Source organism: Schistocerca serialis, chromosome 2, assembly GCF_023864345.2.
Source record: "Schistocerca serialis cubense isolate TAMUIC-IGC-003099 chromosome 2, iqSchSeri2.2, whole genome shotgun sequence".
Classification (NCBI taxonomy): Eukaryota; Metazoa; Arthropoda; class Insecta; order Orthoptera; family Acrididae; genus Schistocerca; species Schistocerca serialis.
This window is the reverse complement of record NC_064639.1, coordinates 389,133,123-389,151,382: the sequence shown is the minus strand read 5'-3', so window position 1 is coordinate 389,151,382 and position 18,260 is coordinate 389,133,123. Positions and strand designations below refer to the sequence as shown.

Below are 18,260 nucleotides of genomic sequence, written 5' to 3'. Positions count from 1 at the left end.
AACAAATTTGTGCACAGCCATCCAGAATGTAAATGCTGACTTACTTGCTTTGTCAGAATGGGCGCAGAATGTAGGTCTGAAACTTAACCCATCTAAAACCCAAGCTGTCTGAATTGCTCACAAAAGAATTATTGCTCCACTGTTCAGAGAATCTCTTCCACCCTAAATCCTGAACAGCACAGAAATAATATTTTCTTCCTCTGCAAAGAATTTGGGGATAGTCCTGGACCATCACTAGACTAGACAGAACACATACCTGCTGTCTGTAAGAAGGTGTCAGCACCACTTCATCCGAGGCAGGATTCGAACCTGCGACCATAGCGGTCACACGGTTCCAGACTGTAGCGCCTAGAACTGCTCGGCCACCCCGGCCGGCGTGATCCCATTCTCCTAGGGTTTTGATATGAGAGATCATATCAGCTGGAACTGGTGATGAATGCTTGTGTGCGATACATTTGTGATGTTCGTTATTTCAACTATATCACTCATGCCTATGAACAGTTATCATGGCTACATGCCGGTAAGTGCAGAGGTTAAATCAAACAATGGAAAATCCAGGATGGAATGTAACAATATAATGAGAAAGAAAGTTGCTACTCACCATATAGCGGAGATATTGAGTCGCAGATAGGTACAACAAAAAGACTCTCACAATTATAGCTTTTGGCCATTAAGGCCTTCGTCAGCAATACAGACGTGTGCACTTGCGCGCGGGTGCATGCACACGCACACGAACACACACACACACACACACACACACACACACACACACACGCGCGCGGACACACACAACTGCAGTCTCAGGCAACTGAAACCACACTGACTGCCTGAGACAGCAATCATGTGTGTGATTTGCATTTGTGTGTGTGTGTGTGTGTGTGTGTGTGTGTGTGTGTGTGTGTGTGTGTCTGTGTCTGTGTCTGTGTGTCTGTTGTTGACGAAAGCCTTAATGGCCGAAAGCTATAATTGTGACAGTTTTTCTGTTGTGCCTATCTGCGACTTAGCATCTCTGCTATATGGTGAGTAGCAACTTTCTTTCTCATAATAAGTGTTGAGATTATCATACCCTGTGTTTGCTGTATTGTCTTCTCAATCACTGCCCACCTCCCTCTTTATCTTCAACCATAACACTATTATCTTAACAACGCAGCAGAAATACTCATTCTCAGAAAAGCAAAATCCTCTCTGAACAGCTACACAACATTGGCATGTTTTCTAAATCATTTTCTGTATCAGGAACCTGACTTAGGAAAAATCCCCCTCAAATATTAGAGAAACTAAAATCCTTTAAATCTTCAAAAGAAAGCAAATCACCCACCTTCTATCACAATAGCTATCTTTTCTGCAGCCTGCTCCTGTTAACCCTCTCCTCCACCACTTTTCCCTCCACTTCTCTACAGAGTTCTCTGTTGAAATTATCTTCTTTCCTAGCAGCCATTTTCACTTTAATTTCTATCTTCTCCTCATTCATTATCCCTTCCACAACCCCTAATACCAAACAAGGCTTTAAAAATGCTAAACTAGTGAACATCATTCTTTAATGCCTCCATTATTTTATTATCATTATTATTATTATTATTATCAATTATTACTTTTCATTAATAATGCAAATTATTATTATTGAGACTCTTACATAAAAACTAATCAGTATCATTATTCATTTGTCCATTATTTTATCAAACCCATGGGAGACAGTGTGTTCAAAAAGCATGCGGAGCGTCTTTATGGATCAGAGCTCACAATCCGGCCTAACAGCCAGTCATACTACAAACTCTATCAAGAAAGCCTACTTACACAGTTTTTGACAATTAATGTTATTTTCTTCCATAAAGGAGTAGTATTTCAAAAAGGTATGTTACTCGTGTTCCAAAAATTATTTTCATACAGAAAAGAAGATCTCTATGAAAGTTTGATGTCATGTATAAGAAAGATGTAAAAAATTAGACGCGCATAATTGTGGTTATCTGTAGCTTTATACAACTGAATATCAAAACCACAATTACCTTTGAGTTTTTCAACCAATTGATAATTAAGTCTTCAGCCTTATCAAGTATTCAACAAGTAACAGTGTTGTCTGACAAAAGCACTCCTGCCACTTGCTTGGAGGCTAATTCACCTATCATAGTAGATACCATGTATAAAACAGCTGGTAAAATAAGATCTTCCATTATGGTGTGGGCTTTCTTGCTCTGTGTTACACGGTAGGCTACTTTGTAACCTGAAAGAAGGGTCTTTGCAGGAATCATAGTTTGTTTCGTGACAATTCTTTTAACTTGTGGGGAAAAGTATTTTCATGATTTGACCCCAAATGTCATTTCATTTTATTAAGAAGCATACTTTCAGCAGCTAGGACTTTGAAACAAATGATGTGCTGTGGTCATTCTTCACTTCCAGCAGGAGTACATGTAAAACTAAAATTCTAGAGTTTTCATCTATTCATGTTGTTAGAACTACGTGATACATTTGAAATATCAAGTTTTTTATTTACATGTAAAAATTTGTCCATCTTGGCAAATAAACGCAAATCACTGAAGAGAAACAACCAATAAAAATGACCTGCATTGGGCAAACCTAATTTTTACTGAATAAATCAAATGAGTCATTGTATGATTTGACTGACAACTTCCACGCCGACATAGTAACAACACTTACTTGCCAGCACACTGGGTGTCACTACTAACTTGCATGTTGTTCCTTTTCACAAGAGGAGCATAAACCAAACTCTCTCTCTTTCTCTTTCTCTTTCTCTCTCTCCTCACTCCCTCCCTTTCTCTTTCTTTCTTTTGAGTTGCTTCTGCTATACTATTTCCTTTTTTAACATAGCTGCAAAACTTATTTATTTTCTTTTTCTTTACTTCATGGTTTGGGCTGCTTCCTGTTCTGGCTCACATTTTAGTCCACCTCCTATGTAGGCTCCCTACAAGCCAATTCGTTGCTGTATGGTATCTTATTACTTGTTTAGGAAACGTATAAATACAAAATCAAATAGGGGTAATGCAGGAGTAGGTTTAATAATGAATAAAAAAATAGGAGTGCGGGTAAGCTACTACAAACAGCATAGTGAACGCATTATTGTGGCCAAGATAGACATGAAGCCCATGCCTACTACAGTAGTACAAGTTTATATGCCAACTAGCTCTGCAGATGATGAAGAAATTGATGAAATGTATGATGAGATAAAAGAAATTATTCAGGTAGTGAAGGGAGACGAAAATTTAATAGTCATGGGTGACTGGAATTCAAGAGTAGGAAAAGGGAAAGAAGGAAACATAGTAGGTGAATATGGACTGGGGGTAAGAAATGAAAGAGGAAGCCGTCTGGTAGAATTTTGCACAGAGCATAACTTAATCATAGCTAACACTTGGTTCAAGAATCATGAAAGAAGGTTGTATACCTGGAAGAATCCTGGAGATACTAAAAGGTATCAGATAGATTACATAATGGTAAGACAGAGATTTAGGAACCAGGTTTTAAATTGTAAGACATTTCCAGGGGCAGATGTGGACTCTGACCACAATCTATTGGTTATGAACTGTAGATTAAAACTGAAGAAACTGCAAAAAGGTGGGAATTTATGGAGATGGAACCTGGATAAACTGAAAGAACCAGAGGTTGTAGAGAGTTTCAGGGAGAGCGTAAGGGAACAATTGACAGGAATGGGGGAAAGAAATACAGTAGAAGAAGAATGGATAGCTCTGAGGAATGAAGTAGTGAAGGCAGCAGAGGATCAAGTTGGTAAAAAGATGAGGGCTAGTAGAAATCCTCAGGTAACAGAAGAAATATTGAATTTAATTGATGACAGGAGAGAATGCAGTAAATGAAGCAGGCAAAAAGGAATACAAACATCTCAAAAATGAGATCGACAGGAAATGAAAATTGGCTCAGCAGGGATGGCTAGAGGACAAATGTTAGGATGTAGAGGCTTATCTTACTAGGGGCAAGACAGATACTGCCTACACGAAAATTAAAGAGACCTTTGGAGAAAAGAGAGAGACTTGTATGAATATTAAGAGCTCAGATGGAAACCCAGTTCTAAGCAAAGAAGGGAAAGCAGAAAGGTGGAAGGAGTATATAGAGGGTCTATACAAGGGCGATGTACTTGAGGACAATATTATGGAAATGGAAGAGGATGTAGATGAAGATGAATGGGAGATACGATACTGCGTGAAGAGTTTGACAGAGCACTGAAAGACCTGAGTCGAAACAAGGCCCCCGGAGTAGACAACATTCCATTAGAATTACTGACAGCCTTGGGAGAGCCAGTCATGACAAAACTCTACCATCTGGTGAGCAAGATGTATGAGACAGGCGAAATACCCCCAGACTTCAAGAAGAATATAATAATTCCAATCCCAAAGAAAGCAGATGTTGACAGATGTGGAAATTACAGAACTATCAGTTTAATAAGTGACAGCTGCAAAATACTAATGCGAATTCTTTACAGACAAATAGAAAAACTGGTAGAAGCCGACCTCAGGGAAGATCAGTTTGGATTCCATAGAAATGTTAGAACATGGGAGGCAATACTGACCCTACGACTTATCTTAGAAAATAGACTAAGGAAAAGCAAACCTATGTTTCTAGTATTTGTAGAATTAGAGAAAGCTTTTGACAGTGTTGACTGGAATACTCTCTTTCAAATTCTGAAGGTGGCAGGTGTAAAATACAGGGAGTGAAAGGGTATTTACAATTTGTACAGAAACCATATGGTAGTTATAAAGAGTCAAGGGGCACGAAAGGGAAGCAGTGGTTGGGAAGGGAGTGAGACAGGGTTGTAGCCTATCCCCGATGTTATTCAATCTGTGTATTGAGCAAGCAGTAAAGGAAACAAAAGAAAAAGTCTGAGTTGGAATTAAAATTCATGGAGAAGAAATAAAAACTTTTTGAGGTTCGCTGATGACATTGCAATTCTATCAGAGACAGCAAAGGACCTGGAAGAGCAGTTGAACGGAATGGACAGTGTCTTGAAAGGAGGGTATAAGATGAACATCAACAAAAGCAAAACAAGAATAATGGAATGTAGTTGAATTAAATCGGGTGATGCTGCGGGAATTAGATTAGGAAATGAGATGCTTAAAGTAGTAAAGGAGTTTTGCTATTTGGGGAGCAAAATAACTGATGATGGTCGAAGTAGAGAGGATATAAAATGTAGACTGGCAATAGCAAGGAAAGTGTTTCTGAAGAAGAGAAATTTGTTAGTATTGAGTATAGATTTGAGTGTCAGGATGTCATTTCTGAAAGTATTTGTATGGAGTGTAGTCTTGTATGGAAGTGAAACATGGATGATAAATAGTCTGGACAAGAAGAGAATAGAAGCTTTTGAAATGTGGTGCTACAGAAGAATGCTGGAGATTAGATGGGCAGATCACATAACTATTGAGGAGGTATTGAATAGAATTGGGGAGAAGAGGAGTTTGTGGCACAACTTGACAAGAAGAAGGGTCCAGTTGGTAGGACATGTTCTGAGGCATCAGGGGATCACAAATTTAGCATTGGAGGGCATCGTGGAGGGTAAAAATCGTAGAGGGAGACCAAGAGATGAATACACTAAGCAGATTCAGAAGGATGTAGGTTGCAGTAGGTACTGGGAGATGAAGAAGCTTGCACAGGATAGAGTAGCATGGAGAGCTGCATCAAACCAGTCTCAGGACTGAAAACCACAACAACAACAGCAGGAAAAGTTTCTTCTTTCATTTACTTCAAATGCTTTTTGCAGTTTCTCTTACTTGCAAGGTGTTCCATCTTACATGCCCACTTGTAGGCAACTTGATGCCTTGGAACCTAGTTGGGCAGGGGTGGGTAAACAGCACATGTGTGGACAGGCAGAGAGCTGGGCCGCAGCATATGTAACTGTTTGCTTAAGCCAAGTGTCTACAGGCAGGCATGGGCAAAAGGCAGAACAGGGTATAAATGCAATGCAAACATTGCTCATGCTGTATTTATATTTCTAAGGTAATTTTCATAAATTAGAATTTGATTAGTATGTCGGTGAGAAGGGTGTTGAGTTTCACAGCTGTAGATAATTGGTGACAATAATAGCAAATCCAATTGGAAAATAGCTTTTTCAATTTTTTTTTTTTTTTTTTATAAAAACCACTACTGTTGCTGCTGTCTTTGCCACCCAGTAATTTGATTATTAGCAAATGGCAGGGTGGTGATTCAATTTTAATGCTCTTTCTTACCTTATATTTCCATTACCTGAGAATATCATCAGTATAAAGTTAAATAATATTGAAGGAAGATTACAACTTTACTACAGACCCTGATTTGTTTTTAGTGGGTTTAAATGGTATGTTCAGCTTTATTGTTAGTATTTCTACATAGACTTCTGGTTGTGCCTGAAGTGCTTTGGAAAGCCTCTTACTTTCATGTAGACCATAGGTTTTTTGTATCTACCCAGTCAAAGGCCTTTTAAAAATTGGTAATGACTATGCAAGTCTCATTAAACTGTATTCTCATTTTTACTCTTTAATTCGGTATAAAAATATTGTTTTTAATAAAATGTTATGTTCTGTAACCATTGTGTTCATATGTTTAAATGATGGCAGCGATTAGTTTCAACTCATATCAATAAGCATTCAAAATCTTTATATTATCTAGTGTGAAAGCGACCTGACTGCAGTTTTCGCAGTTATTTTAATATCTTTTTTTCAAACATAGCCATTACTTAAGCTCTTTGGCATTCTTCGGGGATTATACACTTTTAGTAGCGTGTGTTGTGCTGATGTTGGAATCTCATCGGAGGTAGTATATCTGTATTTTAGAAGTTTCGTATTGGCACTGTTGGCATCTTTCATAGTTAACTGGTTCCACATAATTATTTCGGTGTTATTCTTTTTCCTTATGTAGGACTTCCTATAAATTCGTATAGTGTTCTAGCCACTTATTTGATTATCATGTGCCGTTACCTTGTAAATTGGTTATAATCATTCTTGTGCATCATTCTCAGTTTTGTTGATGAAATTTCTGTGTTAATGTCAGTTTATTTTACAAATAGGCTTTTTGGTTCCATTCTTTTTATAGTTACACTATTTTTGTCCTTGTCAGTTTGACTTTGGGGACATGTACAGCACACTGTTGGGTTCTCCCATGTTACTTGTTGACATTGTTCATTCCGTTAGCTATCTCCATTCCTTTTTCTGATTTTCTTTTTTCCTTGTTTCCCTTGGATTCAAAGACTGCTTTTTCGCTACCAGAATAAATCTATTCTATTAATCCTTGGCACTATTACCTGCTGGCATGTTTGATACATAACCATTTAAGTCTTTCTCTGTGCTTTCATCTTGTAAAAAGCATACTCTAGATCAGTCTTTTGTGTTGTTTCTATTCCTAGAGCATAGTTGACCCAGGTAGGTAGCGGTTTGAGTATATATGTTCGCCCTTGTAAACATGGGTATCTCAGATTAGAGATGATAATTTATCCTTAACTATGATATAATTTGTGTGTTATCTTAAATCTGTGGGACTCCAAGTGGATTTGTGGATGTCTTTATGTTTCTTGCAGTACTAGTGCAATTACCTTAGTTTGAGCTCATGTAACAAGTCAACTTTGTTCTTGTTTCAGAGCCTGATATCTAATGTAGCCTTTGGATTTGGCTGCTCCTACTTTGCTCAGTATGAGGAATCAGGAATAGGAATACAGTGGCATAATTATAATAGAAGTCCACTTCTACAGGATTCCTATAACTTGCGTTATGTGATGGTTATGTTGGTATTTGACTCCATTGTATACTTTCTTCTTGCTACCTACATAGAAGCAATTCATCCAGGCAAGCCATTCATTATGAAATTTTTCCATAATATAAGAAAACTTGTGACAAATGTATAAGCCTTTTTGTTTCTGAAATTAAAATATATTATGTTTTATTGATCACAGGCATGTATGGTGTACCAAAACCTTGGTATTTTCCATTTTCAAGATCATTTTGGTGTGGTACTTCATCAGTAGATGTACTGGAAATTGGCCTGGAAAATGGTTCAGCACTGAAGAGTGACAACAGTATGTATATGTAAAACAAAGACTTTAAGTGATTTTTGATTTCTTATATCGTTTTGGAATAGTTAAAAAATGTGAACTTTTTTGAACTGAAGCCTATAGATAGAGTTTATATTCAGTGTAAAACCTTAAACAATGTGTATGCTTAATTTGTTTGCAAATTGTAAGCATCAGGAAAGAAGACTTTCTGACAGGTCCCCATATTGTCAAAATGATGCAACAATAACCATGGACAAAAGTGTAGGGTTGAGTGCAGCAGCACCCAGCAGGTTGAGTGGTGCTGGTAACAGGCCAGAGGGCCCAGTAGACTGACTGAAAGAAATGCTTTATTCAACTTTAAATACACATTGCATCATTAACTAGGTGAGGCAAACATGCCTCTCTCCCACGAGCCTGGCTGGCAGTGTCTTGTGGACAGCTGTTTTCTTCTGGGAGATGAGTTGCATGTGTAAGTGCCCTGCGATGCTACGAAAGGCTGACCAATGGCTTGTCACTAGGTCACAGCCCCAAGCTTCCCCAGTGCACTCCTTCTGTTGTGACCCCTCCTGGCGACTCAGCCCCACGTGTATTCACTGCAGTGGCCCATGGAAATTGCTATACATGGGATGTGCCCTGCTGCCATCCGGCTGGTGTCAGACATTGGAAGTAGTGAACAGCATGTCAGCAGCTCTGTGGTACCATGTCCCACAAGTAGCTCAGTGCTGGCAGCAGCTGGCCCTATCCTTTCACAAACCCGTGGCTGCAGCTGGTGATGCCCAGTCATCCCAGTCTCTGGCATATCCATGGTGTCATGGTAGTACTGCTAACCTCCAAAATAAACTGCCTCAAAATCCAGACCTATTTAAACAGATCTGGGACACTTTTGTTACCCTGTAACCTAGCCCCCAGTCATGTCGCTCCAACTAGAGTCTTGCGACAGTGTGGTGATATTGTTGTGCCTTCTCTGACTATTACCAGTGTGCAGTGCGGTTTTCCTTTGAATGCAATTAGCCTTACAAGCAGTCCTTTTGTGTATATGTTATTGTGACCCACATGTCGCCATACTGGGCTACCCACCTGTGCTTGCTACTGCAATACATTGCATGGCTTTCTTACCACTTTTTACTAATTTCACTAAAACTGCATGGGAACACTATATTACCCCCTTCCCCTCTCCCTCCACAGGGAAGACCCAGTTTCCCATCGTAGACTCTGCTTGACTGACTATTGTTAAACACTCTACATTTACTACACTATTACTTATGACTGATCTCCACCTTCTTCACACTCCGTATATGTACTTTTCATCTCTTGCTCAGAAAATCCAGTCTTTGGGAACTGGAACTACCCACTGACTAGGTTCTGAATGGCTAATTATCTCAGATAAACAAAATTTATACACAGCAAAATCAGAGTCATTATGACACTAGGAACTGCAACACTCAAGATCATAGTGTACCCAATGTCTACCTTCCTGATACTGTTTCACACGCTGCATTAATTTCTCTGCAGTGATTCACCCCTCCTGCGTGGCTATCATCTGACTGGATAAGGCGTGGCTTCCAGGTGTCATTTAAGGTTAGGTTTCATTTAGACAACATCCCAGAGGTTTGTCTAGCTGCATTAGCATTACCTTTAACAGAGTAATTCCCATCATTGTAGCTGGTAAATGAAATATTGGTCCCATAATATCACACATATTTCTGTTGATTAAACAAACCATTGTGTCTCAACTCCAAGTGCCTTGCTCCCTTGAGCAGCTAGCAACAACTAGAATGTTGTTATACACTGAGTTTGTAAACCAGCTTTCTGAAAGTATTGCTTCGTTTTCAAGGCCTTTTTATGGCCCTGAACAGTTGTGAGATGCACGAGTTGCCACTGATCTGGACCTCGTATGTAGGGCACATGGTGACCACAACTTTGGCATTGCTGTAGCTCACCCACAGTCACACCACATGCCAATCCCCATCTTCCACCACTGGTGACATCCCATCCTCTTTCACTATCCAACTATCTCTAGCCATATTGAAAAACTGTGCACTGTGTAACACTTAAGCAATGTGTGCTTGTCTGCTACCTGCATCTTTACTGACATGTACAGTACAATGATCTGTTGTTACATCCACAGTCGCTCCATGGTAGTTGAAAGGAAAGTTCTGTCTAACAGGCTCTGGTGACAGTAGAATTGTAGTTCTGGCGGAAATTCTCCCCACGCTTTTCTCAACCCAAACGTAACTGCCCATGTAGTGCCTGATAAATGGTGTCCTGCAACCTCATCAACTCAACTTTTGCATTCCAGATACTATCCCTTACTGACTGCAGTAGTCTTGCCAGAGTTATTCTTGCATCTAATATTTGCGTCCGTGCTTGAACTGTTTCTAAATCCCAGTTTAGAGTTCTGACTGATACCCAGGCATAATCCATTACTTCCCTAGTAGGCTGTTGTAGCATGCATGTGTTGTTCAATGTGCCACTCTCCAAAATCACACTTTGTGTGGAATGTCCCTCCATATCCACCCTATTCTCTTTTGCTAATTTTCATGTGGCTTCCATCATCATTTTCAGCTCACTTATGTCACTTGTGTCCACTATCTCAAATATGGTCCTCAGGAACTTGCCTCCAGCATCTGTCCATCTCCTTTTTATTTACCCTTCGTGAGTCATGCAACACTACTCCGACCACTTCCTGCATCTACTCCTTCAAGCATGCATATGCCAGGAGCAACTTCATTTGTTCTTTTGGTCCTCCCCAAGCACTCTATTATTTCTTGCTAATTGCTGCAAACCTGAAAACACTTCCTCCGATCTCCTTATCTCTTTTTGCAGCTCCCGTACATGGAATACAAAACTTAAAGACCATTGATGGCTAGATATACCATACCCTGCTGCCTGGAAAACAAAACTCCTCTGAGAACATCTAGCAAGCTGGAATAATTGTAGATTAGCAACTTCTGTTAATCAGTACAACAAAAGCAATTTTTTTTATTTACATTATGACTAGTTTTGGTCTGGGACACATTTTCAAATCATCGTAACAGACAGTCAAAATAGTATTTCCGAAGATGCAAGGACCATGTCAAAAATGTGCAAACAGACAGTTATAGTGCATACAGACCTGTCCAGGCAATGATCTCACAATGCCCCTACTCCTCTCCAGGTGAAGAGGTACAGCAGTACCAAAATTAGCATTCTTCTTCCCTTCCCTTCCCTTCCCTTCCCTTCTCTTCCCTTCCCTTCCCTTCCCTTCCCTTCCCTTCCCTTCCCTTCCCTTCCCTTCCCCTTCCTTGCCACATGGCAACATTGACTAATTCCTCAGCTTTAATACCTGTGGTACATGAGGTACATGGACCTCCTTTCCCTGCTGCTTATTCTTCCACTTCTTCGTCTTTGCTTCCTTTCTTTATTCCACTAATATTCCCCCTGGAATCACTTCTGGCACACCTTTGATCTGTCACGTATGCCTGATATGTACAATCGGTGACTTATTAGGCAATTCTAGCTTCACATTCACAGGTGATGTGGTTGCAGTCACTTGTTACGGGCCCTGGTACTGTGACTTTCATCTTCACTTTCAGAGTATACGGACTCGACAACAAAGCCCACTGATCCACTTTGTACTGTGGTAACATCCCCACATGTTTACTGTCTACTCTTGCTGTTCAGATGCCTTAGTGTTTTCTTGCTGGACCTTCTTCCACACTTCTCTTTCCATACTCATAAATTCTCAAACTGTTTCTCCAATCCTGTTTCCTTCCTGCTTGATCATAGTCAGTGGTGATGGCATCTTCTTATCATACACCAAACAAATGGTGGAAACTCTGTGCTAATGTGTAGTTTTGAATTATATGCACTGGCTACAAAAGATAGACATATGATGGGAGTTCATGTAATAACTAAGCATCCTCCCAATCATCCAGTGAGCGGCACTGATATTCCATTTGGTTGAGTATGGAGTGAAGTAGTTCTTAACATCTTCACTTTCAGCAACTGATACAATTCCTTCATCGGATCTGACATAAAGTTCATTTCTCGGTCCATAATTATTGCCTCTGGCCCCCAAACTTCAACACTCATCCATTCACCAACGGTTGCACAACTGTGACTGCATGGGCATCATCTCAATGTGTCAAGAAAAATTATCTTTGACGGTTGACTTAAAACAATTTTCTGCTGGTGTTCGGCTGAATGGTCTTAACACATTCACCCCAATAAAACTAAATAGTTCAGCTGCTTCTGGCAGCTTCTGCAATAGTACTTGTTTCCGATTCAAAATCTGCCCATTGTACTCACTGTACACAATTACTGACATGCTGATTGGCATCACTTTTCCTTCCTCTCCACCACTGTTTTTGTGCCACCCTCCAACTCATTGCCCCACATCCCTCATGGTGAGATAAAACATAGTCATGCATTTACCCCAGCACCACTTGCTTGCACTTCACTGGTACAACCACCAATTGTCTTATTTAGTATTCCTACACAATAATCCATCATACATACCAAACTGCTGTTGCTTGCTACATTGTTTACACTCTCCATGGGCACTCTGTGTTGTTTGCCACTCAACAAGGTCTTGACCTAGTGCTTGAATCACTGCTATTACTGCTTAATGTGTCCACATTTCTGTTCTTCCTCTGTGGATTGTGGTTTACTTCATACACAAATTCTCTGAGTTTTACTGCCCATCTCATCAGTCTACTGTATGGTTCCTTCAGACCTAGTAACTACTTGAAAGCAGCACACACTGTCACTATCTTAAACTTGCTTCCATCAGGCTAACACTGGAAATATGTTACTCTGTCCATGAGACTATGCATCTCACTCTCCTTTCTAAAATAATTCCTCTCAGCTCCATTCAATTGTTTTGACATAAAAGCAATAGGGCTTTCCTCTCCAGTGACCTCCTGACTCAAAACACGCCCTATAGCATGGTTGGACGCATCACATGATAATGTAAATTCCTTCTGAAAATCTGGGAATGCTAACACTGGACTTGACCTTGATACCTAATTTAATTTGACAAACACACTCTAAACTTCCTCAGACCAGACCGTGCAAATGTGATACCTTTCTTTAATAACTGTGTAGGAGGCTGTGCCATATCTGCAGATCCCTTTACAAATTTTCTATAGTAGTTTACGAGACCCAGAAAAGACTGTAACCTTATAGCAAAAAAATCTGTTCTAGATTGTTCTTGGTACTGGATAATCTTACCCCAACTGTATCAATCTTGGATCAGCCCTCCCGCCATACTTACTAATTATGTGGCTTAAGTAATTCACTTCTTCCAATGCAAAGTGACATTTCTCAGTACTTGGTGTTAAATGGGCTGCTGTAACCTCTTGAATACCTCCCTGTTGTTGCTTCTGTTCATGCATATTTCTCAAAAAGCTGGTTATGTCAACCAGATATACCAGACACTGATGATGCTTTACTCCTTTCAGCACTCCGCCAACATCCAGTGAAATGTTGCCGATGATTTTTTTAAACCAAATGGCATTTGTCTATACTGATAATGTCCCCAAGGTGCTGAAAACAGTGTCTCAATCTATCCTCTGGAGCCACCTTATAGCAAAAAAAAATGTACACTTGAGTTTTGGTTGTGTAAGTTGGTTTAGTTCAGTTTGGTATTGCTCAGTAATATTTTATTTGTATCCTGTACTGTACATCACAATGTTCTGTTGAAGGATTACCTTCTTTTGATGAATCTAGCTTCTATGCAATTCTGGTCACCACCGTGTAGAATTTTTTGGACCAGCTATTGTGTACTACTGCCATGTGGACTTCTCTGAAGCATCTCCTGTGCTGTAGAATATTGCTAAAGCTTTCTGAATAATGACTTATATCAAATTATCAAATGACGACTGAACACGTATTTTCACTTTCAACCATCTGTTTCCAGATGTCTGTATGATAACTGCATTTACAATTCAGTCTATTAACATGACACTAATACGTTCTTTCTCCATGAGAATGTGAGACGTAGGTTTACAAACAAATTTAAGACATTTCTTTAAGTATTAAGTGAAAAATTTAGGTTGTTTTCTTTACACATATATTTAGTAGTACCGTATCTACTCGAGGAATTAAAGATTTTAAGTTCTATCTTTTATTTCCTTTCAAAACGCGTAAAGTACGTATCACACATACACTATCTTAGGCCTAATTTTTTGGGTATACAAGTTTTGATTTTTAACGTTAGTTTAACTGCATTACGTTACTATATTAATACATAATAATAATGAAAATAGCATCTGCAATGAATCATACAAATGTTGGCTTGGTTCCTGCTTTCATGTGGTATGACCAGCCCCAATTGAACTGGTCTGTCAGGAGGGACAATATGGAGCTAGATCAGTTGCTTCGGGCAGCTGCTTTGTCAAACATAGGTTTGGTTCCTGTTGATGGTATTGGTAGGTGGGACTTAACAAGTCATGGCCTGCATCTCAATAGAAAAGGGAAGGGTAAACTGGCTGGGATGATAGCCAAATCTTCAAGAGGGGGGGGGGGGGGGGGCACTGAAACTCATGCAAGTACTTTTTTTGGGCTAAGATCAGTATCCAATCATCCTACATTGATTGAAATTAAGTTTAATGAAAAGTTCAGACAGGCAGGTACTATTGATGTGAAAATATCACAAGATTCCCATAACAGTACAGTGAAAAATAATGTTAGCGTGTCACAAGATTCACATAAAAGCACAGTAAAAAATAAGGTTAATGTATTGCATCAGAATATCAGGGGATTAAAAAACAAAGTAGATGAGCTCTTTGTTTGTATAGAAGATTTGGAAACTGAGGGTGGAATAGATGTATGATGCCTGTCTGAACATCATATAGTCACAGGTATGGAAATGGTAAATGTAGGTGGATAGCTTTCAGCACATGTAAGTAGAGACACTATGGAGAGAGGAGGAGTTACCATACATGTTAAAATCAGTCATAGTGTGAAAAATTTGGAAACTAAAAAATTTTGCGTAGAGCAACACATAGAAGCATGTGCATGTGAGTTAAAACTAAATAAAGCCACTTTTATAATTGTAGCCATGTATAGGTCCCCATTAGGAAATTTTAACTATCTTTGAAAAACTTGGATTCTTTGTTGTGCTACCTGTCAGACAAAGGAAAGCAAATTATTGTTTGTGGAGATTTCAACATAGATTTTGTGAAAGAGTCAGATAGAAAGCTTGATCTTGAAGTGCTACTTGATTCTTTCTATCAGACATCGGTTATTGATTTTCCTACTCAGGAAAGCAGCACACTGATAGATAACGTTTTCATAGACCAAGATAAATTCAATCAAATAAAAACTTTTCCTATTAAGAATGATCTGTCTGATCACGATGCACAGCTAGTTACAGTATATGATATAGCTTCATACAGTAATGCAAAACAGTCCTCCAAAATGGTTCGTCCCATTAATAATTTAACACTTCAAAATTTTAGGGAAAGCTTGCAACAGTTAGACTGGGATGAGGTGTACAGGGAACATGATGCTAATTTAAAATTTAACCTATTTCATGATACATTTGTGAGTATATTTGAAAACAGTTTCCCTAAGAAAACAGTGAAACATAATTGTAAGAAATCACGTAAATTTCCATAGCTTACTAAAGGGATAAAAATATCCTGTAAACAGAAAAAGGAAATGTATCTTATAGCTAGGAGGAGTAATGATCCCAAAACAATGAAACATTATTAAAACTGATGCACTGTATTAAGAAAAGTTATTAAAAAGTCCAGAAGTATGTGCAATATGTTTGAGATTAGCACATCTGATAGTAAAATTAAAACAGTTTGGAATATTGTGAAAAGGGAAACAGGGCAACCGAGAGCACAGGAAGACTGTATTTCTATCAAACACAATGAAAAGTTTGTTAACAAGAAGTCAGAAGTAGAAAATATTTTTAATAATCCTTTTTTATGTGTTGTAGAGAAAATAGGTTCCAGCTATTCAATAAAAATTGCAAGGCAGTGTATGGAAGAGGCAGTACCTACGCAATTTGATAAACTTGAAATTCAACCCACCTCTCCTACTAAAATCAGGAAAATAATAAATTCACTCAAAAGTAAAAGCTCACATGGAATTGATGGCATTTCCAACAGAGTACTAAAAGCTTGTTCTCAACAAATAAGTAGGATTCTCAGCCACATGTGTAGTAGCTCACTGAAACAGGGAATTTTTGCAGATAGACTGAAATATGCTATTGTTAAACCATTGCATAAGGGGATGGATCTGACGCTAACAACTACCGCCCATTCTCACTTCTGACAGCTTTATCCAAAATTCTTGAAAAAGTAATGTATTCAAAAGTAGCATCACAAGTTTGTAAGCATGAAGTACTAACAAAATGTCAGTTTGGTTTTCAGAAAGGCTTTTCAACAGAAAATGCTATATATGCTTTCACTGATCAAATATTAAATGCAATGAATAACCAAATATCACCCATTGGGCTATTTTGTGATCTCTCAAAGGCTTTTGATTGTGTGAATCATGAAATTCTTCTAGATAAGCTTAAGTACTGTGGTATGAGTGGGACAGTGAGCAAATGGTTTGATTCATACTTAACTGGAAGAATGCAGAAGGTTGAAATTAGCAGTACAGATAGTCTACAAAAATCAGCAGAGTCTTCTAACTGGGTAGGTATCAAGAATGGTGTCCCACAGGGTTCAGTCTTGGGTCTCTTATTGTTATGCTGACATGTTGATAGACACACAAACAAACACAAACATACACACAAAATTCAAGCTTTTGCAACCAACGGTTGCTTCATCAGGAAAGAGGGAAGGAGAGGGAAAGACAAAAGGATGTGGGTTTTAAGGGAGAGGGTAAGGAGTCATTCCAATCCCGGGAGCGGAAAGACTTACCTTAGGGGGAAAAAAGGACAGCTATACAGTCGCGCACACACACACAATCCACCCGCCCAAACTCTTTGCTTTTACAAATGTCTGCTTGTGTTTGTGTATGTGCAGATGGATATGTGTGTGTGTGCGCGCGAGTGTATACCTGTCCTTTTTCCCCCTAAGGTAAGTCTTTCTGCTTCCGGGATTGGAATGACTCCTTACCCTCTCCCTTAAAACCCACATCCTTTCGTCTTTCTCTCTTCTTCCCTCTTTCCTGATGAAGCAACCGTTGGTTGCAAAAGCTAGAATTTTGTGTGTATGTTTGTGTGTCTATCGACCTGCCAGCACTTTCGTTTGGTAAGTCACATCATCTTTGTTTTTAATATAATAGAGGAAAACATTCCACGTGGCAAAAATTTATCAAAAATCAAAGATGATGTGACTTACCAAACGAAAGCACTGGCAGGTCAAAAGACACACAAGCAAACACAAACATACACACAAAATTCAAGCTTTCGCAACAAACTGTTGCCTCATCAGGAAAGAGGGAAGGAGAGGGAAAGACGAAAGGATGTGGGTTTTAAGGGAGAGGGTAACGAGTCATTCCAATCCCGGGAGCGGAGAGATTTACCTTAGGGGGAAAAAGGTTGGGTATACACTCGCACACACACACATATCCATCCACACATATACAGACACAAGCAGACATATTTAAGGACCAAATATGTCTGCTTGTGTCTGTATATGTGTGGATGGATATGTGTGTGTGTGTGCGAGTGTATACCCGTCCTTTTTTCCCCCTAAGGTAACTCTTTCCGCTCCCGGGATTGGAATGACTCCTTACACTCTCCCTTAAAACCCACATCCTTTCGTCTTTCCCTCTCCTTCCCTCTTTCCTGATGAGGCAACAGTTTGTTGCGAAAGCTTGAATTTTGTGAGTATGTTTGTGTTTGTTTGTGTGTCTATCGACGTGCCAGCGCTTTCGTTTGGTAAGTCACATCATCTTTGTTTTTTTTTATATAGTGATGAAGATGCAAAGTTAGTTCTTTTTGCTGATGATGTAAATGTAGTAATTATATCCAAGAAGCAAGAATCAGCTGAGGAAATTGCAAATAATGTCTTTCAGAAAATTATTAAGAGATTCTCTGCAAATGAACTCTCACTAAATTTTGAGAAAACACAGTTTATACAATTCTGTACAGTAAATGGCATAACACCATTGATGAATGTAGGCTCTGAACGGAAGTCTGTTGCTAAGTTAGAATACTCAGAATTTCTGGGTGTGTGCATTGATGAGAAATTGAATTGGAAGAAACACGTCAATGATCTGCTGAAACGGTTAGGTTCAGCTACTTATGCTATTAGGGTTATTGCCAATTTTGGTGATAAACATATCAGTAAATTAACCTACTATGCCTATTTTCATTCACTGCTTTCATATG

General features: G+C 39.1%; 1 protein-coding gene across 4 annotated transcripts in view; it reads left to right on the top strand.

Moving 5' to 3' along the window:
* The window catches only part of LOC126457215 (ATP-binding cassette sub-family A member 7-like), a 594,847-nt gene that overhangs the window by 197,882 nt on the left and 378,705 nt on the right, over positions 1-18,260 (top strand). For all 4 annotated transcript variants that reach the window (XR_007585450.1, XM_050093334.1, XM_050093335.1 and 1 more), the window contains exons 18-19: positions 7,565-7,769; positions 7,877-7,999. Coding sequence is in view for 3 of the 4 variants with exons in the window: in XM_050093334.1 (XP_049949291.1) it covers positions 7,565-7,769; positions 7,877-7,999 (328 nt within the window). In the remaining variant the exon portion in view is untranslated. The remainder of the gene's footprint in view (positions 1-7,564; positions 7,770-7,876; positions 8,000-18,260) is intronic.